The sequence below is a fragment of the Stegostoma tigrinum genome, chromosome 5 (genome assembly GCF_030684315.1).
Source record: "Stegostoma tigrinum isolate sSteTig4 chromosome 5, sSteTig4.hap1, whole genome shotgun sequence".
Classification (NCBI taxonomy): Eukaryota; Metazoa; Chordata; class Chondrichthyes; order Orectolobiformes; family Stegostomatidae; genus Stegostoma; species Stegostoma tigrinum.
The window spans coordinates 69,275,156-69,299,162 of record NC_081358.1 but is presented as its reverse complement, the minus strand read 5'-3'; the positions used below and the strand labels follow the sequence as shown (position 1 = coordinate 69,299,162).

The 24,007-nt window shown below is 41.0% G+C and overlaps 1 protein-coding gene across 9 annotated transcripts in view; it reads right to left on the bottom strand.

Annotated features, from left to right (window-relative positions):
- st18 (ST18 C2H2C-type zinc finger transcription factor) overlaps nucleotides 1-24,007 on the bottom strand; it is a 343,587-nt gene that overhangs the window by 131,839 nt on the left and 187,741 nt on the right. For all 9 annotated transcript variants that reach the window (XM_048529874.2, XM_059646059.1, XM_048529869.2 and 6 more), the window contains one exon: nucleotides 20,334-20,364. In XM_048529874.2, coding sequence (XP_048385831.1) covers nucleotides 20,334-20,364 — 31 coding nt within the window. The remainder of the gene's footprint in view (nucleotides 1-20,333; nucleotides 20,365-24,007) is intronic.

The following is a 24,007-nucleotide window of genomic DNA, read 5'->3' as shown; positions in this document are numbered from 1 at the left end:
GCTTTTATTTTGGAACTTCAGCATACACAGTTAGAGTCGTACAGCATGGAAACGGACCGTTTGGTCCAATTCGTCCACGCCAACCATGTTCTCCAACCTAAATTGGTCCCATTTACCTGTGCTTGGCCCATTTCCCTCTAAACCTTTCCTATTTATGTACCTGTCCAAATTGTCTATTGTCTATTTTCTATTGCCATTTAAATGTTGTAACTGTATCTGCATCTAACACTTCCTCTGGCAATTCATTCCACATAAGAACCATTCTCTGTCTGAAAATGTTGCCTCTCATATACTTTTTTAAACTTTCTCCTCGCACCTTAAAATATGCCCTCTAGTTTTGAGCTCCCCTATGCTTGGGAAAACACTTTTGTTATTCACCACACCTATGCCCTCATGATTCTATAAACCTCTATAATGTCACCCCTCAACCTCTTAGACTTGAGGGAAGAAGTCCGAGCCTAGCCAGTCTATCCTTATAATTTAAACCATCCTGGCTCTGCAAAATCTTTGTAAATCTTTTTTGTATCCTTTCTAATTGAATAATATCCTTCCTATAGCATGGCTACCAGAATTACACACAATTGTTCAATAGTGGCCTCACCAATATCCTGCACAACTGCAACATGACTTCCCAACTCCTATAGTCAATGCTGTGAGCAATGAAGGCAAGAGTGCCAAATGCCTTTTACACCACTGTCTACCTATATCGCAACTTTCAAGAATAATGTACTTGAACCCCTAGGTCTTTCTGTTCGACAATATTCTTCAGGGCCATATCATTAACTGCATAAATCGCACCCTTGTCCAACTTATCAAAATGCAACACCTCACATTTATCTAAACTCCATCTGCTACTTCGCAGCCCGTTGGCCCAGTTGATCAAAATCCCATTGTACTCTTAGATAACCTTCTTTACTGCCCGTTATACCTAAATTTTAGTGTCATCCACAAAGTTAATAACCATGCCTCCTGTATTCTCATCCAATTCATATATATAAATGATAAACAACTGTGGACCCAGCACTGGTCCATGAGGAACACCACTGGGCCTCCTACCGTCAAGCCACTTTTGTATCCAATTGGGATAGATAAACAGGAGGCTGGAAGAACACAACAGGCCAGGCAGCATCTGGAAGAAAGGAGCAGTCAACATTTCACGTATTACCCTTCTTCCTTGTCCCCATCAGGCAATTTTGTTTCCTTGAATCCAATTGGCTGGTTTTCCATACAATCTAACTTTACTAATCAGTCTACCATGCAAAACCTTGTTAAAGTCCTTGCTGAAGTCCATGTTGACGATATCTACCACTCTGCCCTTATCTATCTTCTTGTTCACAGAAGACGTACCGATCTGCAGTTCCCAAGCTTTTCCTTGCAGTCTTTCTTAAATGAAGGCACAACATTAGGAATCCTCCAGTCTTCAGGCACCTCATAGGTGGCTGTAAATTATAAAAATATCTCTGCTAGGGACCCCACAATTTCTTCCCTAGATTCCTACAATGTTCTCGGATACATTTGATCAGGTCCCAGAGATTTATCGACATTTATGCTTTTCAAGACCTCCAGCACCTCTTCTTCTGGAATGTGGAATGTTTTCAAGACATCAATATTTATTTTCCTGAGCTCCCTAGCTTCTGCATCGTTCTCCACAGTAAATACTAACATGAAGTATTTTAATATATCATCCATTTCCTGTGGTTCCGCACAGAGACAACTTTGCTGATCTTTAAAGGACCCTATCCTCTCTCTAGTTAATCTTTTGCCTTTAATGTACTTGTAGAATCTTGTTGGATTATCCTTAACCTTATCTGCTAAAGCTATCTCATATCCCCCTTTTGCTCTCCTGATTTACATCTTAAAAATGCCCCTACTCCTATTATTCTTCAAGAGATTCACTTCTTTTTCTTGACCAGACCCCTTTGCTTTAGCCTAATATTCATAACTTCTCTTCACGCTACACACCTATGACTGATGTAAGTTTCACACTACATTACTATCATAAACCACTGTCAGCTGATCAACCATGAAAGCCACATGATCCAAATTTATTATACAATCAGAGACACACCTCTTTCACTCTTGCAGGTTGTGGTGATACATAATTGGGCACAGTGGCAGGTTACTGTGGGGAACAGGAATGGCTAAGAGTCCTAGCCCCAACGTAAGAGGCAGTACTCGTATTCATGGAAGTGAGTGTAACTGAGATTAGGTCTAGCGAGAGGGCTACAAAGATTAAAGATGCTCCTTTTTGCTTCTCTCTTCTCCCTAATCACACACTGTATTCAGATTCCTAAGGCTGGTTATTCTGTCATGCACTCTTAATTTCCCTTGTTCCCTACCTACTGTCATCACAAACCTTGTGCCACTAACAGGGAAGGCAAGTGGAATGTTGGCTTTATTTCAAAAGGAATCGCACATATAAATACAGAAGTTTTCTTAAAACTATATAAAACATCAGTGAGATAACAGTTGGAATACTGTGAATAGCTTTGGGCCCATTATCGAAAGATATGTTACCAGCACTGAGGCAGTGCAAAGGAAATCCACTACATTGATCCAGGGTATGGAAGGACCATCTTATGAGGAGATGTTGAGTAGATTGAGTCTTTATTCATTTGAGTTTAGAAGAATGAGAGGAGACCTTTTTGAAACACACAGGATTCTTAGGGGTCTTGACAGGGCAGATGCACAGAGGCTTTTTCCCCTTATGGGAGAATGTAGGGTGAGGTATAACCTCAGGGTAAGGGATCTCGCATTTAGAGATGAGGAAGAATTTCTTCTCTCATAGGGTAATGCTTAGGGCTGCAGAGGCTGGTTTGCTAAGTATATAAAATGATGAAACAGACAGATTTTTAAACAGTAAGGGAATCAAGGGTTTTGGGGCAAAGGGAGGAAAAGTAGAGTTTAGGATTATCAGATCTAGCATAATCTCATTGAATGGTGGAGTAGACACAATGGACAGAATGGCTTTCTTTTACTCCTATGTCTCATGATCTTTCAGTCTTTTCATAGAACATAGAACATAGAACATTACAGCACAGTACAGGCCCTTCGGCTCTCGATGTTGTGCCGACCTGTGATACCGATCTCAAGCCCATCTAACCTACACTATTCCATGTACGTCCATATGCTTATCCAATGACGACTTAAATGTACCTAAAGTTGGCGAATCTACTACTGTTGCAGGCAAAGCGTTCCATTCCCTTACTACTCTCTGAGTAAAGAAACTACCTCTGACATCTGTCCTATATCTTTCACCCCTCCATTTAAAGCTATGCCACCCTTGCTCGCCATCACTATCCTAGGAAAAAGGCCCTCCCTATCCACCCTAACTAACCCTCTGATTATTTCATATGTTTCAATTAAGTCACCTCTCAACCTTCTTCTCTCTAATGAAAACAGCCTCAAGTCCCTCAGCCTTTCCTCGTAAGACCTTCCCTCCATACCAGGCAACATCCTAGTAAATCTCCTCTGCACCCTTTCCAAAGCTTCCACATCCTTCTGATAATGCGGTGACCAGAACTGTACAAAATACTCCAAGTGCGGCCGCACCAGACTATTGTACAGCTTCACGATAACCTCTTGGTTCTGGAACTCGATTCCTCTATTAATAAAAGCTAAAACACTGTATGCCTTCTTAACAGCTCTGTCAACCTGGGTGGCAACTTTGGAGGATCTGTGTACATGGACACCGAGATCTCTCTGCTCATCTACTCTACTAAGAATCTTACCATTAGCCCTGTACTTAGCCTTCTGGTTACTCCTACCAAAGTGTATCACCTCACACTTGTCTGCATTAAACTCCATTTTCCACTTCTCAGCCCAGCTCTGCAGCTTATCTATGTCTCTCTGCAACCTACAGCATCCTTCATCACTATCCACAACTCCACCAACCTTAGTGTCGTTTGCTAATTTACTAACTCATCCTTCTACGCCATCATCCAGATCATTTATAAAAATGACAAACAGCAGTGGACCCAACACCGACCCTTGCGGTACACCACAAGTAACTGGTCTCCAGGATGACCATTTCCCATCAACTACCACCCTCTGTCTTCTTTCAGTAAGCCAATTTCCGATCCAAACTGCTATATCTCCCACAATTCCATTCCTCCACATTTTGTACAATAGCATATTGTGGGGAACCTTATCGAACGCCTTGCTGAAATCCATATACACCACATCAACCGGTTTACTCTCATCTACCTGTTTGGTCACCTTCTCAAAGAACTCAATAAGGTTTGTGAGGCACGACCTTCCCTTCACAAAACCGTGCTGACTATCCCTAATCAATTTATTCTTTTCTAGATGATTATAAATCCTATCCCTTATAACCTTTTCCAACACTTTACCAACAACTGAGGTAAGGCTCACTGGTCTATAATTACCAGGGTTGTCTCTACTCCCCTTCTTGAACTGGGGAACCACATTTGCTATCCTCCAGTCATCTGGCACTATTCCTGTCGACAATGACGAGTTAAAGATCAATGCCAAAGTCTCGGCAATCTCCTCCCTGGCTTCCCAGAGGATCCGAGGATAAATCGCATCCGGCCCAGGGGACTTATCTATCTTCAACCTCTGAAGGATTTCTAATACCTTTTCCTTGTGAACCTCAATCCCACCTCGTCTAGTAGCCTGTATCTCAGTATACTCCTCGACAACATTGTCGTTTTCTAGAGTGAGTACTGTTGAAAAATATTCATTTAGTGCTTCCCCTATCTCATCAGATTCTTAAGAACTTCCAAATAGTCTGGAGAACAGCCAATGTTTTGTTTTGTTTAAGAAAGACAATAGGGATAATCCAGGGAATTATAAATCAGTGTGCTTTACATCAGTGATTGGGAAATTATTGGAGAAAGATTCCTAGGAACAGGATTTACTCATTTGGAGAATAATGGACTTACTGGGATATTTGGTATGGGTTTACGCTGGGGCGGCCGTGTCTCCTAAACCTGATTGAGCTTTCTGAGGAAGTGGCGAAGTTGATTGATGAAGTTTGGGCGGCACAGATTGTGTTCATGGAACTTGCTAGAACATTTTACTAGGTTCCCCCATGGTAGGCTGGACCAGAAGATTAAGTCATGTGGAATCCACAGTGAGTTGGCAAGTTGGATAAAATTTGGCTTGACCATAGAAGTCACGGTGTAATTATGAAGGTGTTTTACCGGCTGGAGGTCTGTAACCAATGGCGTTCCATAGGGTCAGTGCTGGGACCTTTGTTATTTGTACTATATAGAAATGATTTGAATCAAAATACTGGTGGTCTTATTAGTAAGTTCGCAGATTACACGAAAGTTGGTGGGGTTGTGAATAGTGAGAAAGATCGTCAAAGGATACAGCAGGATATAGATCCATTGGAAATCTAGGCACAGAAATAGTACACAGAGTTTAATCTGGACTAGTGTGAGATGATACATTTTGGGTGATCAAATGCAAGGGGAAATTTACAGTAAGACGCAGAATAGTTAGGAATATTGATATACAAAGGGAGCTTGGGATGAAAGTCCACAGCTCACTGAAAGTGGCAACACAAGTCGATAAGATGGTAAAGAATGTATACGGCATGCTTGCCTTCATTGGTCAGGATATTTAGCATAAAAGTTGGCAAGTCATGTTGCAGCAGTATAAGACTTCAGTTAGACCACATTTGGGGTTTTAGTGCAAGTATGGTTGCCACGCTATAGGAAAGATGTGAAAGCTTTGGAGAGGCTGCAAAAGAGGTTTAAATAAGATGTTGTATCAGTAATAATGGGAACTGCAGATGCTGGAGAATCCAAGATAATAAAATGTGAGGCTGGATGAACACAGCAGGCCCAGCAGCATCTCAGGAGCACAAAAGCTGACGTTTCGGGCCTAGACCCTTCATCAGAGAGGGGGATGGGGTGAGGGTTCTGGAATAAATAGGGAGAGAGGGGGAGGCGGACCGAAGATGGAGAGAAAAGATGCCACCCGAAGGTTGCAGGAACAGCAACTCATATTCCGCTTGGGAACACTGCAGCCCAATGGTATCAATGTGGACTTCACCAGCTTCAAAATCTCCCCTTCCCCCACCGCATCCCAAAACCAGCCCAGTTCGTCCCCTCCCCCCACTGCACCACACAATCAGCCTAGCTCTTCCCCTCACCCACTGCATCCCAAATCCAGTCCAGCCTGTCTCTGCCTCCCTAACCTGTTCTTCCTCCCACCCATCCCTTCCTCCCACCCCAAGCCGCACCTCCATCTCCTACCTACTAACCTCATCCCACCTCCTTGACCTGTCCGTCTTCCCTGGACTGACCTATCCCCTCCCTACCTCCCCACCTATACTTTCCTCTCCACCTATCTTCTTTTCTCTCCATCTTCGGTCTGCCTCCCCCTCTCTCCCTATTTATTCCAGAACCCTCACCCCATCCCCCTCTCTGATGAAGGGTCTAGGCCCGAAATGTCAGCTTTTGTGCTCCTGAGATGCTGTTGGGTCTGCTGTGTTCATCCACCCTCACATTTTATTATCTTAAATAAGATGTTGCCTGGAATGGAGAGTATTAGCTATAAAGAGAAGTTGGACCAACTTGGATTGTTTTTGCTCGAGCAACAAAAGCTTAGGAGAGACATGATTGAAGAATGTAAAATTATGAGAGGGTGGATTATTGGAGATTTTTTTTCCCAAAGTTGAAACGTTAAATACTATGGGGCCTTGGTTTAAGATGAGGGGCGAAAGTTTAAAGCAGATGTGCAAGGTAAGTCTTCTTACACAGAGTGAGGAAGGTGCCTGGAATGCACTGCTAAGGGAGGTCGCAGAAGCAGATATATTAGCAAAATTTAAGTGACATTTGGAATTGAAGAGAATAGAATAACCTTTATTGTCACATATACTAAATAAGTATAGTGAAAAGTTTATACATGGCCAATTACAAAAGTGTCCAGGCACAGCTTCTTTACTTACATGATTTAGACAATACAGAAATAAAATGTCCAGCATTACAGAAATAAAAGTGCAGTGCAGCAGATCACACTGGCACCTAGCATCAACTCCACACCAGGTTGTAGTTCCACACTGGACCAGAGACATGTCAAATTGGGAGGCCGCTGCTGGAGGCTGGAAGGTTGCCATGCCACACCGTAAGGCTGCAGCACACAGACACTTAAACAGCAGGGAATAGAGGGACATGGGCCACATGCAGGCACATGGAATTAGTTTAGAATGCTATTATGGTTGGCAGAAACTTGGTGAGCTGAAGGGCCTGTTCCAGTGCCGGACTGTTCTATACTTCTTGTTCAATAGGTGATCCTTTGAACAGTCATCCCCTATTTCCAGATTCTCTTTACATGTTATCTGTGAAGACCTCTCAGGATCTTATTTGATTGGATTAATTAGATTAAATCTTACTCTTGGGAAATCTAATAGATTAAAGCCCAGCTTATCCAAACGTTCTCATAATGTCAAAGATAAAAGAGTAAGTATGATGGGCATTCCATTCATTAGCTATCTTATTTATTGGATGGTGGATGTAATTTACTATCGATAAGATAATTTGCAGCAACTCATCCTGGTTCTTTCAATAGCACCTTCCAAAGATGCACTCTCTATCAACTAGATGAAGAAAAGTACAGATGCAGGGCAAGATAATCAGCTCCAAGTTGTACAGCATGCTGACTTGGAACTGGTTTGCTATTCATTTGTTATCACTCAGTCAAAATCCTGAAAATACTTCCAACAGCACTAAGAAAGCACATACACCACATGGACTGCTGCAGTCCATCAGCTCACCACATTTTCCAGGGCAATTAGAGATGAGAAATAAATGTTGGATTTGCCAGTAACATTCACATCCCAAGAAAAATATAACACAAATTGCTGATTGTCAGCCAATAGGCTTCTGTTTGCGATGCCCAGCTGGTGCAGTTCTTGAGCTTTTAAAGATAATCTTGTAAGTCAGTCTTAGTTTTCCACATTGAAAGTCAATCTTCCCACAGCAAGGTGACAGTCACTGAGGTAACACCGCACAGCAGTGTAGGCAAAGTCACTTACGCGTAAGGTACTAAAGAGATGCACATTCATGATTAGTTGAATCTTGTATGGAATACTTGTCAATTTGTTAGGAATACAATGTCTTGTGGTGGCTTTTATTTCAGCTTTATGGCCAAAATGACACTCTTTTAGACTAATCATAGCTCTCATAGCTGGGAGAAGAAATGTGCTGCTTCCCTCCTCTCTTTCTCATTTCCCTCTTTTCCTTCTGCTCCTGACTTGCTCATGCTGGAAGGGTGATACACTCATGATGGCTAATGTTCTGCAGGATTCAGCAAACCAACATAAATTATGATACATTCCTTGGTAAATACTGGCGGCTTTTAGCAGTGGTCCTGGCAGCAGAAGCAGTTCTTAAGCACCTGTGGCCCGTTCGATAGCAATACTTTGCAGCAGTATTGTCTGGACGACAGGCAGACAATGCTTGTCACCCAGGAGCCACCCCTTGATTTTGCACCATGGCTCAATAACTGATAAACCAGCAGACACAAAAATTATTCATAGGTTTGATGCACTTTAACGACACATTAAGAACGTGAAAGCCATTGTTGATTGGCACAGATTAAATGCAGCAGAATAAAACCATTCAGCCCAACCATTCCATGCCAATGTTTATGTTCGACTTGAGCTACCTCCCATTTTTCCAATTTCAATCTACCATTGTAACCATCTATACCTTATCAATTATAGATTTGTTTAACTGCGTCTTTGGTGCCTATGAATTTTTCCCTTCAGCTCCTTCCTGTGACATTGGGATCCACATTCACGCTCTCTTTGGGAAAAGATCTGAATTCCCTTTTGCTTTTGTTGGTGACCATGTCATATTAATGATGTCTATTTCTACTCTTCTCCTTTGCATTTAACAATTTTCCATTTTTAGATTAACAGTTCTGTGTGATTAAGGGATTTTCCTCAGCCCTACATCTAATTGTCTTCAGCTGCTTCATCAATAGCATTTCCTTCATCATAATGCAGAAGCTGGAGACATACACTGATCACTGCATAATGCTCAGAACCATTCATGATTTCTCAGACACTGAATCTGATCATGTCCAAATTCAGCAAGAGTTGGAAAATACCCAGGCTTGAACTGGGGAGTGGCAAGGAACATTCACATCATTTAGGTGCTAGGCTATCTCCATCAACATTTCCAACAAGACAGAATCTAACCCTTATCAACTGCCATTCAAGGGTAATTGTGGAAGTAGTGAGCATTGTTGAATCCTCCACTACTCGTATACCGAGGGTCATCATTGACCAAAAACTGAACAGGACTCACCATAAAAATACTGTGGCTACAACAGGAGGTCAGAGCTAGGAATCCTGCAACGAGTAGCTCGCCTTCTGAATCTCTAAATCCTGTCCAACATTTACAAAGCAGAAGTCAGGAGCATGATGGAATACTCTCCATTTGCCTGGATGAGAGCAACTCCAACAATACTCAAGAAACTTGACACCATCCAGGCCATAGCTGTCTGCTTGACTGAATTAGTGTAAGTGGGCAACAATTTAAAGCATGACTGTTAAAAATACTTCAAAGTATTCTTTGATATAAGAATTCCAGTGTGATAAAATCTGACTACTACTGTTAGGTTTGGTTTATCACAACAAATAAGGATTCAAAATCTCAGCCACAATTCACCATATTTGAGAATTTAAAATTTGAAAGGCTGAAAGTAACTTCCAAAATGTACGTAGAATCAATTTTTTAGTTAGATTGAGGTCCAGTGGTCTGTTCCTTCCCAATTAAAAAAGTCAAAATCTTTCAAAATGTCCTTATGACTGTTCCTGTACCCAATTATTCCACTTTTAACTTACAGATCCCACAAATGAAAGCAATTAATGAAAACTCCGGGTGGTAGTGAATTCACTCCAATTCACTCCAAAGGTCTGGGCAGCTTTTTTTTAAACTGATGAATAATATCATCAATTCAAGTTGCATTAAATGCCAGCTACAATTAAAATTTGTAATTTCTGATTTGGCTATGCCAACTTTGGGAGAAACTGTACCCTAAAGTCCTGGAGAGTTATTCCAAATGTGCACCTTTAAATATACCACATTAAAATTATCTTCCCAGAAAATATTTAAAACATGCATCACGTTTTGATCATTGTATAAAATAGTTAATAATAAACAATGTTAATCAAGACATATCAATATGGAAGTTTATTGATATTTTGGCCTGTCGATGTTATCGTAAGCAATATCCTGGAAATTACTTTTAAGACACTGACAGTGTTTTACATTATAAGTTCTATTTTATTAACCATTTTAACAGAGTTAGGCTTTTCATTTGTTAATGGCAATATTCTTAAAACCTTAAAATCCCAATGTTTTCATGTTATAATTATCAGGAGGAAAATGGTTCAAGTAGATTACCAAATGGATTGAACAGAGTAACAGTGCTTCCCAAATTTGCACTCTTCAGTATTTCTTGGTTACAGATGAATATGCAGCCATAGGATGGCACTATTAATAAAAAAAACGATTGTTTCTAAAATACAGTGAATCAATTCTTACAAGTCCATTGGAAGGCCAAAATTTGATTTAAACAAATCTAAGTTGAAATATAGAAAAGCATAAATGCTTTTACATCTTAATACATATGTTTTACTGTATCAGCTGAACATCATCTATGTACACATTGTTTATTTGTATTGTACGAAAATTGTTAGAGCAAATTTCATTTTGCTGGAATATAAGCTCTTTTACTTGCACTTTGTCATTGTTGCATACAAGCACATAACAGACAAACCTTGTCTCTGAGATCCATAGTTTTATTGTGGTGTTCTGCTTTAAAAGATACCACATCAACAGTTATCTCTGAGTCATGCAAGCAACAGAGGGTGCAGGAATGGTAACACTTCCCATTGGCAATCTCACTACTTACATATCAACAGATGTCAGTCCTAGAAGACAGTGGGGAATTACTGATCTCACTCAGAAGGACAGGAACAGTGAAAATCACAATACAGTGTTATGAGAAACTTCATGATTTAGGAATATTAAAACTTGAAGTTCCAATTTTGATTTTATTTCAATTTCAGGAAATTGGAAATGTGATTACCCAGTCCGGTACATTGATGACTTATTTGGAAGTACTATGATACTTTGGCAGTTCGTCAGCTTTACATGGAGAAATGTTTGTGTCGTGTGGTTCAGGGAAACAATTTTCAGGTCTAAAAACATCTTGCAAATCTGCCAACTAGCTTATTACCAAAACAAAATCAAAGTGCAGTCATTTGGATCATTTGCAATCCATAGAACGTGTTTTCCCACAGAATTTTATATTATTCAGAGTAAATGGCGCTAAGATCAAAAACAAGATCACAATCAATTGCCTAAAGAAACACTGGGCAGAGCCTGAACGAAATAAAGTCCAGCAATGATTTCCATCAACATTTTCATCTTAATCGTGTGTTCCAACGTACATCTGTGATATTCTTCGAAAGAAAGCAAATTACAAATACAATTGCAATCTGCAAATAAATCATAGGAGATTTATCTGACAGGAGTTTGGCCCACCTCTTGCTGTTTGGAATTTTCTCAATCTATTGTAATGGCACCTTTTACAATGAGGAGAATGTTGATGAAAATTGGATTTCAGAGAGGTAAGATTTTACATTGATGCATTAAATTCAGAGTTTTCCCTTTCTGGTGTTTCTTAGTACAGCCTCCATTGGGACAGATGGGAAACAGAGAATTATGGACTATCAGCAAACAGAAGACACATTTGCCTTTCCAGGAAATAATCAGTTCTTAAAGCTGCTGGAATATTTTCTTTTTCAGAGATGTTAGTTGAATTCACACAGTATATTGTTATTGTTTGTGGACTGCAACTGCTAGTAAAACAAAGGTTGTTTTGTAAAGATGCATTCGTTGAGGAAAGTACTTAGCACAGATGATACAGCTAACCTAAAATATCAAGCCAGAATGACAAGAGAAATGGACATTTTTACTCACATGGGTAGTGGATGATCATCATTTTGAGAGTAAATAAATTGCGCGCAATTTTAGTTGGCTTCAGCTTCAGATGTTTCATGGAGAAAGCTGCCTGTTTTTCAGTCTGTCTGTCTATTTATCTATCAATCTATCTACCATCTCTCTCCATCGGTCTGTCTGTCTATCAATCTATTTATCTATCATCTATCTATCTACCTGTCTGTCTGGTTGTCTCTATATCCATCTTTCTTTCTCTCTTTTTTACCCTTGTTAATTTACTCAATATATCCATGACAGTTTTAAGTTTACAGATGGAGAGATATGAATAAAACCATAGTCAACATCAGAGTAAAACCAGTAGCTAAATGTAACCGTTCTGAATGGAAGATAGAGTTAAGGGCTGTTGGGGATCTCCCAAACTACTCCTCATTCAATGCAAGATAAGAACAAATCTTGCATTAGTGGCTATTTTTGGCTATTCATGCCAGCCACATGTTGCATATGCCAAGATTGGGTATAAAAGTCTAGTACAGGAAATGAGATCCACAGACATGACTACCATTCAGTCAAATAGTAATAAGTATGAATATAAATGGCTATGAAAGGGAAAGAAGACAACAGGAAAATAAGATAATGGATAAATTACTTGACACTTGAGCTGTATCAGGCCCTGGGTCAACAGTTTCCTGTTTATTCAAAGTTTGCTGACATTGAGGATTCAGATTCAATTTCCAAGTGGTCATTTCTGGCTGGGAACCTGATGCTGGCAGCACAGATCATATTTAGGGCTTTGACTGGATTTGATTTTCCAACTGGACTTTTAAAATTACACCCCTTTACCATCAAATGTACCTGGTCCATCCATCACAGAGTTTTCAGTTTGTTCTAAATTTAATTGATGCCCATCTTAAACCTACGGCTTGTGACTCTCGTTCTGAATCACAGTTTGTCTTTTTAAAGCAGATCTAGCATGGAATATTGCCAGACACAGTCAGTAAGCTTGTTTGCATTTCTACTGCTGAAGAACAGGAAGAAGAAACAGGCTTAACTTTGTACAGAAAGCTCAAAGACATAGTAACATAAATTAGTTCTAACCTTTAAAATGTACAGACTACTCCAACCTGTGCAGGAATTGCATGCCAAGCAAACAGCAAATGCACAGCATGATACTGATTGACTCATATCCTATAAAGGTCAAAGGTCAACAATCAAACTACAAAAAAAAACCTTGTTTACTTTTGTAACTTCTTGAAAATACAATGGGAATAATTTATTTAATGACATATCTTTCTATAAAAGCACTGACAGAAGGACCACCAAACACAGGAACAAATCAAGATCATCAATCCACCTACGAAGTCTCAAGAAAAATTAAACAATGAGGAAGCAGTGAACAGAGAAAGAAAGAGACTTACAGTGTTGTTACACCTTGTTATATCTCAGAAACATCTAGAAATGTGTCATATACAATGAATTATTTCTAAGCAAAATGATTTTAAGGGATTACAGAAATCAGTTTTCTCGTCAATGACATGGTATGAATCACTCTTTTTTGATTCAATTAGTTGAAAGGCATACATTGGACTGGACTTGAGGGAGATTTTTTTTATTTCCAATAGTACCATGAGATATTTAGGGAATACAACTGAGTTCTGGGTAGTGTCAATGCTACAAATCCCAAAAGTGGTGCCTGATCTGCTTCTGGTCATTTCCAATGAAAACTGCTTGTTCAGCTATGATTGGAAGGATGCTAAATGTATTGTGTGTGTGTGTGTGTGTGTGTGTGTGTGTGTGTGAGAGAGAGAGAGAAAGTATGCATTGGTCTTCTCAGTGCTGATTCGTATTGTTAATCTCATTCTAATTTGATATCCAACCTACCATTTTGGACTTTTACAGTTCCTATTGAAGTAATTCTTCCATTAAAAACTCAAACAATAGAAGCAGAAGTGGGTCATTCAACCCACTGAGCCTGCTCTATTATTCAGAGATAATGGGAACTGCAGATGCTGGAGAATCCAAGATAATAAAATGTGAGGCTGGATGAACACAGCAGGCCAAGCAGCATCTCAGGAACACAAAAGCTGACGTTTTGGGCCTGGACCCTTCATCAGAGAGGGGGATGGGGTGAGGGTTCTGGAATAAATAGGGAGAGAGGGGGAGGCGGACCGAAGATGGAGAGAAAAGAAGATAGGTGGAGAGAGTATAGGTGGGGAGGTAGGGAGGGGATAGGTCAGTCCAGGGAAGACGGACAGGTTAAGGAGGTGGGATGAGGTTAGTAGGTAGATGGGGGTGTGTCTTGGGGTGGTAGGAAGGGATGGGTGAGAGGAAGAACAGGTTGGGGAGGCAGAGACAGGTTGGACTGGTTTTGGGATGCAGTGGGTGGAGGGGAAGAGCTGGGCTGGTTGTGTGGTGCAGTGGGGGGAGGGGATGAGCTGGGCTGGTTTAGGGATGCGGTGGGGGAAGGGGAGATTTTGAAACTGGTGCAGTCCACATTGATACCATTAGGCTGCAGGGTTCCCAGGCAGAATATGAGTTGCTGTTCCTGCAACCTTCGGGTGGCATCATTGTGGCACTGCAGGAGGCCCATGATGGACATGTCATCTAAAGAATGGGAGGGGGAGTGGAAATGGTTGGCGACTGGGAGGTGCAGTTGTTTGTTGCGAACTGAGCGGAGGTGTTCTGCAAAGCCGTCCCCAAGCCTCCGCTTGGTTTCCCCAATGTAGAGGAAGCCACACCGGGTACAGTGGATGCAGTATACCACATTGGCAGATGTGCAGGTGAACCTCTGCTTAATGTGGAATGTCAATTATTATTCAATTGCTCTATTATTCAATTTGATTATGTTTGATTCTCCAGCTTAAAACCAAATCCCAGTTCTTTTCCCATACCACTAGCTGCCTCTTGTGCCTGGAAATGTATCTGTTTAGTTCTTAAATACATTTAGTGATTTGACCTCCGTTGCCTTATGTAGTCTGGACTTACAATTGGTCACCATCCTTTGAAAGAAGAAATTTCTTGTCATCACAGTCCTAAATGGCCTACTCTGCAACCTAAGGTCATGACCCCTGTATCCTCCCAAACAAGGGAAATACCAGTACTGCTTCCATTCTGTCCAACCTCTTGGACTTCTATGTGAGCCTCTCATTCTTCTAAACTCCAGCAGATCCAATCTTTCCTTGAATGACAGTCTGCTGTCCTAAAATAAATCTGGTGGACTTTCATTGCATACCCCCTATGACAAGAACAACCTTTCTTACGTAAAGAGTCTAAAACGGTATTCAATACTCCAGGAGCCGTCTCACTAAGACATTGCACAGCTGCCTTAAGACATCCTTGATCACACACTCAAATCCTCTTGGAGCCCAACATACCGTAAGTATACAATTTCCTTGTTACACCTGCATGTTTGTTTCCTGAGGCTAGCATACAAGAACACTCAGGTACATGCATATATCAACATTTCACAATTGATTACCTGCCATTTATTTTTTCCTACTAAGTGGGCAATTCATAACTATCCGCATTACATTATGTCTGCCATGTATTTGTTCAAACATTCAACAAATCTAAATTGATTGAAGTCTATTTACATTCTCCAGGTCAACCAGGAACAATGTCTAAGATACTTACCAAGGATGTGATGGCTGACCTGGCCCAACCACTACAATCAGACTTGCAACCACATAGCATGCATGGTACAATTGCCAATGGCTATGAAAATTGCATGCCCCTACACTCTCATTATATCAGGGAGATAATACAAATTCTGTGTCTGAAGACTTTGGAAAAATCTGAGAGAAGCAGGGCTGGTCATCATTTGAATTCATATGATCAGTAGGACTTCCAATAGCGCAAAATAGGCAAATGCTATTGCCTCTTGAAATTTCACTGTAAGTGTAATTATGCATAAGTAATAACGTTGGTGAATGTTCACTTTCACAGCAGTTGTCATGATGCAGCCATTATGCGCTAGTTAACTACTCTCACCATATACAAGCCACCACAACGAACTCGAGATTAGTTACTTGGTGATAGGGCTTACTGGGCCATGATTCCTCTCTAGCAAACAAACTATGTGGGCACAGTGTGCAAAATGAGATCCATGTCAACCATTGTTTTTTCAAACAATGCTGTCACTGCCTACAGGAATCATCCCAGTGCTTTCCTAAGCCCATCCATTTACAGGTACATCATCAGTGGCCATCCTTCCATCATAAGGTCAAAAGTGGGGATGTTTGCTGACATTTATACAAATGTTCAATATTAATGGTCACCACACAGATACAAAACAAGTTGATGTTGACTTGCAAAAAGACTTGGACAACATTTAAGCTTGAGCTTATATGTGGTAAGGAACATTCACACCCTGGAAATGCAAGGCAATTACTTTCTAACAAAAGATGATCTAATTATTTCCCTTTGTTGCTCAACTACCATTCGGAATCCCTCACCAACATTTTCCTAGAGGTAATTATTGATTCATAATTTAACTGGAGCAATCATAAAAATAATACAGCTTTAAGAATAGGTCAGAGGATGGGAATTCCGTGGCAAGTATTTCACCTTCTGATTTCCTGTTCATCACTGATGAACAGTGACAGTATGTGACGAAATCGGACATGGTACTATATTGCCATTCCTTCATCACGGCTAGGTAAAAATCTTGCAAGTCCTTCCAACAGCACTGTGAGAGTCTACACTAGCTGGACTGCAGTGTTTCAAAACAACCACTTTCTTCATGGCAATTAGGAATGACTAATAAATATTGATCTTGCCAATATTGTCTGCACCTTAATAAAAGAAAATTGAATTCCTACCACTTGTACATCTCAAATTTATAACACTCATTTCTCTAAATAATTGTTTTTTTGCCCATCAGATTTTCACATTTAGCATATTATCTTTCTGAATGCCTTGTATGATCTGTATGCACCTAAGGTTTTGTCTAACAAATAAATAATAAACAGAAAACACTGCCTCAACACTACATGCAGGACTATCAATACATGCCTGAAATAAATCTCTGTCTTCTCCACATTTCCTAGTCATTGGCACATTGGTGCATGGCAATAAACAAAAGAGGCTAAGATCTTCTCAATAAAGAATCAGGGGAAATCAGAACGAGGGCCACATCAGGCTGTTTTCCCGTCTCTCATGGTGATGAATCAAATATATACAAATTACTTTGGAACCAGAGGACAAGCCTAACCTCTCAATGGACCAAACTTATTTAGATGAAGCTTAGGAGGGAGACTTTGAATCTTTCTACCTGATAAGCTATAATAGTAACTGCTGAATTTGTAAATAACTTACAATCCCAATGCTTCTATCACTGTAGCGACCACCATTTTTGACAGGGGTCTCTGAATTATCAACCAAAGTAGCCACCTGATCAATTTGGATATGTAAACTGTAGTCCTGACATACGGTTAAGACCCAATTCTATTGCATGCACCAAGAGTCACTCAGTATCAGTCAATGCTCCAACCGAAATACAAACATACGAACAAGGAACAAAAGTAGTCCACTCTGCCCTTTGAGCCTTCTCTGCCATTCAATAAAATCATGGCTGATCTTATGTTAACATCAACTTTACATTCCTGCATATCCCCAATAATCTTTATTCTACTTGGTAAACTAGAATCTACCCAGCCTTGCTTTCAGATTTTTAAAGATTCTGCATCCACTACTTTTTGAGGAAGGATGATGTACTCCCTTAGTTCTTTGTGGGTGAAACAGCACTGTTTGCCCATTTTTGTTAAAGTAAGCAAGGCTGCTGTCACACAAGTTTACCTTCCATCATAAAAATTGATATGTTACCCAACTTTTTTGTTTTGTGATTTGTCTAAAATAATCTCATTTTGTGCAAAAGTAACTGATCTCATCCTGGAAAGCAGGGGAAATTCTGAAACTTGTCCAAGTGTCCTTGTACTAAGCAGGGAGATTGACATAACCGTATTTTATCCACTGTTAGATCAGTCTTGTTGGAATTAGTATTGATGGAGCAAGGGGAGTGCAACTGTAGCAGCCAATCAGGGATCCAGAAAGTTTATAGAAAGACCAAACTAAATGGGAAAAAAAAGCCTGAAGTGCCACAAAGAATTCTGTTTAATTTTATAAAACAAATATGCTGTCTATCATTAAAAAATATAGCATACTTAGTCATATATCCAAGTGTTTAATTTTTAAATATTTTTTCCTCAGTGCTACCGTTCAGGTAACGGCATGGACAAAATTACTTCAGGCACTGATATTGTCTTGTTATTCATGGCATAACAGGAATATATTTAACATTGTTTTGGAAATAATATTGAAACAACATGTAATATTTCTTAATTGTCCACAATTATCACATGGAAAGTTTTAGATTAATGTACATTTTTGATAAGTAGATTGCATATTTTCTGAAAAGAAATCCGTAAACTTACAAAAACAATTATGTTTGGCATTTTAAACTCCAAGGTAGCCTGTAACCTTCAGCATCTGCTCAGAAAATAGTTATAAATTCTGCCTGTTTTAACTTTCCAATATTTGCAGAGATGCCATACTGCAGATGTCAGCCTTCTTCCAGTGCCATGCTCTAAAGCCCATTTGAGTCTAGTCAGTGAAAGTGGTTTTTTGACCAAGCTGCAATCAAAGGCAAACCTAATCTTTGCCCTGATAATAAAATGTGAGGCTGGATGAACACAGCAGGCCAAGCAGCATCTCAGGAACACAAAAGCTGACGTTTCGGGCCTAGACCCTTCATCAGAGAGGGGGATGGGGTGAGGGTTCTGGAATAAATAGGGAGAGAGGGGGAGGCGGACCGAAGATGGAGAGAAAAGAAGATAGGTGGAGAGGGTATAGGTGGGGAGGTAGGGAGGGGATAGGTCAGTCCAGGGAAGACGGACAGGTCAAGGAGGTGGGATGTGGTTAGTAGGTAGATGGGGGTGCAGCTTGGGGTGGGAGGAAGGGATGGGTGAGAGGAAGAACAGGTTAGGGAGGCAGAGACAGGTTGGACTGGTTTTGGGATGCAGTGGGTGGAGGGGAAGAGCTGGGCTAGTTGTGTGGTGTAGTGGGGGGAGGGGACGAACAGGGCTGGGCTCGTCCCCTTCCCCCACTGCACCACACAACCAGCCCAGCTCTTCCCCTCCACCCACTGCATCCCAAAACCAGTCCAACCTGTCTCTGCCTCCCTAACCTGTTCTTCCTCTCATCCATCCCTTCCTCCCACCCCAAGCCGCACCCCCATCTACCTACTAACCTCATCCCACCTCCTTGACCTGTCTGTCTTCCCTGGACTGACCTATCCCCTCCCTACCTCCCCACCTATACCCTCTCCACCTATCTTCTTTTCTCTCCATCTTCGGTCCGCCTCCCCCTCTCTCCCTATTTATTCCAGAACCCTCACCCCATCCCCCTCTCTGATGAAGGGTCTAGGCCCGAAACATCAGCTTTTGTGTTCCTGAGATGCTGCTTGGCCTGCTGTGTTCATCCAGCCTCACATTTTATTATCTCGGATTCTCCAGCATCTGCAGTTCCCACTATCCCTAATCTTTGCCCTCTCTGTCACCAGATACACAAACACACGTTGGAAGAATTGAGCAGCAGCTGTAAGTGAAACACCTCATTAAATTCCTGCCCATTGTTTAGGGACATTAAGTCAAAATGTGTAATCACAAGAGAGCCCATAAGTACCAAAGTTTGGTCTGCATTTTCCAGCACTATTCTTGTACGTAATATTTAGCAGTTGAGCTTGACATGTTTCTCAGGGTTTCTGTTGATTTCTAGCTGAAGACATGATGGAAATTTGTTGCTCTATATTTTGATGAATTACTATCCTATCAGTATAATATTTCCAAAAGTATTTTTGAAATTGCATGATCTTCAGATGGAATTAAACTTTTAAGGGTTGCATTGTTTAAATTTAATTGAACTCTGCATCGACTAAATTAATGCCTGTAGTATTCTTGTTCATCATCACAGGTGCACATGTATTGTCAAATTAGCTAAAGTTGAGTTTTTTTGTCTTAAAAAGAACATGGCTAGCAAATTTCTTTGCGGTGTAAAGCTGCTGAATCTTTATACATAGTTTCCATGATTTTTTAAAATCTCATGTTATCATTAATTTCCATATACAGAAATAGAGTAAAACAAACTGCTCAAACGTTTATTCTGGAACAGTAATGATGATTTGATGAAAATATTACTGTCACTTTTAATTTAGCTCCATTATTTATCTGTTCATTTGCTTTCTTGACTAATTTATTAGTTAAATCTTGTGAGCTTTCAGAAAGTCTGCATTCAATTTATTAAAATTCCACAATGCATTCTGGCAATTCAATAAATAATTCTGACTGTGTCAAATGACAATGAGAGTTTTATGATCCAGAGCTCTCTTACCTCAGCTCCTGTGCCATAGGCTCCACTGGAACTGTCAAGAGGGAACACGAGAAGAAAAAAACAGGTAAGTTTACATTTCCGCTACAACGGCTTTTGTTGTTTGTACCTGTCTCTCTGCAATGACCCCAGCTGTAGTGTTGCAGTGAATTTAAGTTCACTGATAATGTTAATAGTTAAGTTATTATAAGCTTATTTAACTAGGAATGTTGAATTTGTTATACACACTTGGTTCCAAGTGATTCAAGTTTTCTTGTCACTGAGGTCGGTCTCAATTCTAGCAGCAACATTATTAAATAACTTTATAGGTTATGGTACATAATGTACTATTTTCTTCTGTGCTGCGTTGGCCAAATTAATATTTACAGATCAGTTTAAACAATTTCTGCTTATTCACCTTGGCATAATACATCAATGCTGTGAGAACTGTAGATTATAATGTGCAAAAACAGCAGTAAAATGTTCAATGTATCCGTTATTTAAAGCAGCCATAAAGCTATTTTTGTAAGAATATTTTAAACTTCCAACAATGTTATCATCCAAGTTAATTTCTGGGGATAGTTAATTTGATTAATTTTTAATAGTCTAAGGAGCTAAGAAAGAAAATAAAAGTGATGGATATGAACATTACGTGTTGACATTGAATAATTAAGTAAATAACTTATATTTATATAGCCCCTTTCACATCCTCAGAGTGACTCAGAAGCATTTCATAGTCAACAGATCATCCATGAGGGTTAGTCAGAGCAACCACTTTGTGCAAAGAAAGATCAAACAGGACCACATGAATACTGACTCAATCTATTTTTAGTTATATTAATTAAAGGAAAAATGTTAGCTGGGACATCAGAACAATTTCATAATTTTCATTTAAAAAACCCTGTAACAAATCTTTTGCATTTATGTAAACAGTCTGAAAAATCTTACTTGAAAAAAACCGGCTCTAACACTACAGTACTCTCATAATCTACTGGGATATCAGCCAATATTGTACACTCAAATTTTGTAACAGGGTGTAAAACAATATGATATTCTAATCTAGGCATATGAATGATAGCACAAGTGAATCAAACTGTGTTTTAACTGATACAACACAGTGTGAAACCGAAGGAACACAGCAGGCCAGGCAGCATCAGAGAAGCAGGAAAATGGACGTTTTGGGTCTGAACTCTTCTTCAGAAACGGGGGAGGGGAAGGGGGCTCTGAAATAAATAGCGGGGGAGGGTTGGCCTGGGGAAGGTAGGTGGAACGGTGATAGGGAGTGCAGGTAGGTAGTGGTGGGGATTGGTCAGTGAGGTGGGAGGAGCGGATAGGCTGGAGAGAAGACGGGCAGGTCAAGGAGGCAAGGATGAGAGGGAGGATTGGTCTTGAGATGAGGTCACGGTTGGGGAGATTTTAAAGCTAGTAAAGGTGGATTGGTGACAGGTGAGTGCAGGTAAGTAGTGGTGGGGATTGGTCAGTGAGGTAGCAGGAGCAAACGGGGGAGAGAAGATGGACAGGTGGTCACCCCTTGAAACTGAAGTCTATTTCAAGCCCACCGACTCCCACAGTTACCTAGATTACACCTCCTCTCACCCACCTTCCTGCAAGAATGCTATCCCCTACTCCCAATTCCTCTGCCTCTGCCGCATCAGCTCCCAAGTTGTGCGTTTCACGACCGAACATTTTCATAGACTGCAACATCCCTCTTTCAGTGGTTGAAAATGCCCTCGACCGCATCTCTTGCGTTTCCCGCACTTCTGCCCTCACACCCCCTCCCCACAATAATAAAAAACAGAACCCACCATCTCCTCATGTATCATCCCATTAACCTCTGGATTCAACGCATCATTCTCTGCCACTTGCGCCACCTGCAATCTGACCCCTCTATGAAGGATATATTTCTCTCCCAATCCTAATCTACCTTCCAGAGGGACCATTCTCTCCATGACTCCCTTGTCCACTCCACGCTCCCCACTAGTCCCACCACCCCCAATACCTTTCCCTGTAACTGCAGGAAGTGCTAAGCTACACCTACACCTCTCCCCTCTCCCAGATCCCAGACCCCAAAAAAAACTTCCACATCAGACAGATGTTCACCTGCACATCCGCTGATATGGTCTGTTGTATCCGCTGTTCCTGATGTGGCCTCCTCTACGTCGGTGAGACCAGGCGGAGGCTCAGAGATCGCTTTGTACAACACCTATGTTTGGTTCATGACAAACAACAACACTTTCCAGTCACAAAGCACTTCAACTCCCCCTCCCACTCGCTGGACGACATGTCTATCCTGGGCCTCCTCCAGTGTCACAATGATGACACTGGGAAACTGGAGGAGCAGCACATCATATTCCGCCTTGGGAGTCTACAACCCAATGGATCTCAACGTGGACTTTACTAGCTTCAAAATCTCCCCAGCCCCAGCCTCACCCCAAAACCAACCCTCCCGCTCATCCCCGCCTCCTTGCCCTGTCTGTTTTCTCTCCTACCTATATGTTCCTTCCACCTCACTGACCAAATCCTACCACTACCTACCTGCATACACCGATCACCATCCCATGTTTACTAGTTTCACAATCTCCCCAGCCCAGCCTCATCCCAAAACCAACTCTTCCTCTCATCCCCACCTCCTTGACCTGTCCATCTTCTCTCCCACTTATCTAGTCCTCTCACCTCACTGACCAATCCCCACCATACCTACCTGAACTCACCTATCACCATTCCACCTACCTTCCTCAGGCCAACCCCCGCCCCGCCCCATTTATTTCAGAGCTCCATTCCCCTCCCCTCCCCCATTTCTGAAGAAGGGTCCAGACCTAAAATGTCAGCTTTCCTGCTGCTCTGATGCTGCTTGGCCTGCTGTGTTCCTCCAGCTCCACACTGTTCTCTCAGACTCCAGCATCAGCAGTTCTTACAATCTCTAAGTGTGTTTTAACTGAGCCTTGCTATGACCTGAACTACTTTCGTGTAATTTGAGAAGCAGTTCTCTTTAAGTGCTGGCCATTCTGATAAACACTCCTCCACCACCAGTGACTCCCACCCAGCCTTTTGGTTAAATACTGCTGTAAACTAGACAGTGAGATCTTGAGATTGAGAAAAGGTTTGGGCCCAGAAGAAGCTTTTCAATTTACTTAATTTTTTGTCATTGTGCTCCTATGGTAAAAATATAACAAAAGTTACTGTAAGCAAAGTTAAATATGGGCAACAGAAGTGCTCAGCAATGACCATCTCTAATGAGAGAGATCCTAACATCTCTCCTTGACATTCAATGGCATTACTATCACTATCAACATTCTGGAAGTTACCATTGACCAGAAACTGCACTGGACTAAATATACATGTTGTGGCAACAAGACAGGGTAAGAAGTTGGGAATTCTACAGTGAGTAACTCATCTCATGCATTTCCAAACCACACAGCACCAATCAGGATTGTGATGGAAAACCATCAATACATCCATTTGCATGGATAAGTGCAGTTGCGGTAAAAATTGAGAAACTTGACACGATCCATCCTGGCTCCCCATCTATCATCTAAAACATTTACTTACTCCACCAATGATGCCCAGGGCCAATAGTATGTACCGCCTGCAAGATGCACTGCAGAAACTCACCTAGGCCTCTTTAACTAAACTTTCCAAACCGGCAATCTCACTTAGAAGAAGAGCATCAGACCCTAGTAAAGCCACTGCTCCAAGCT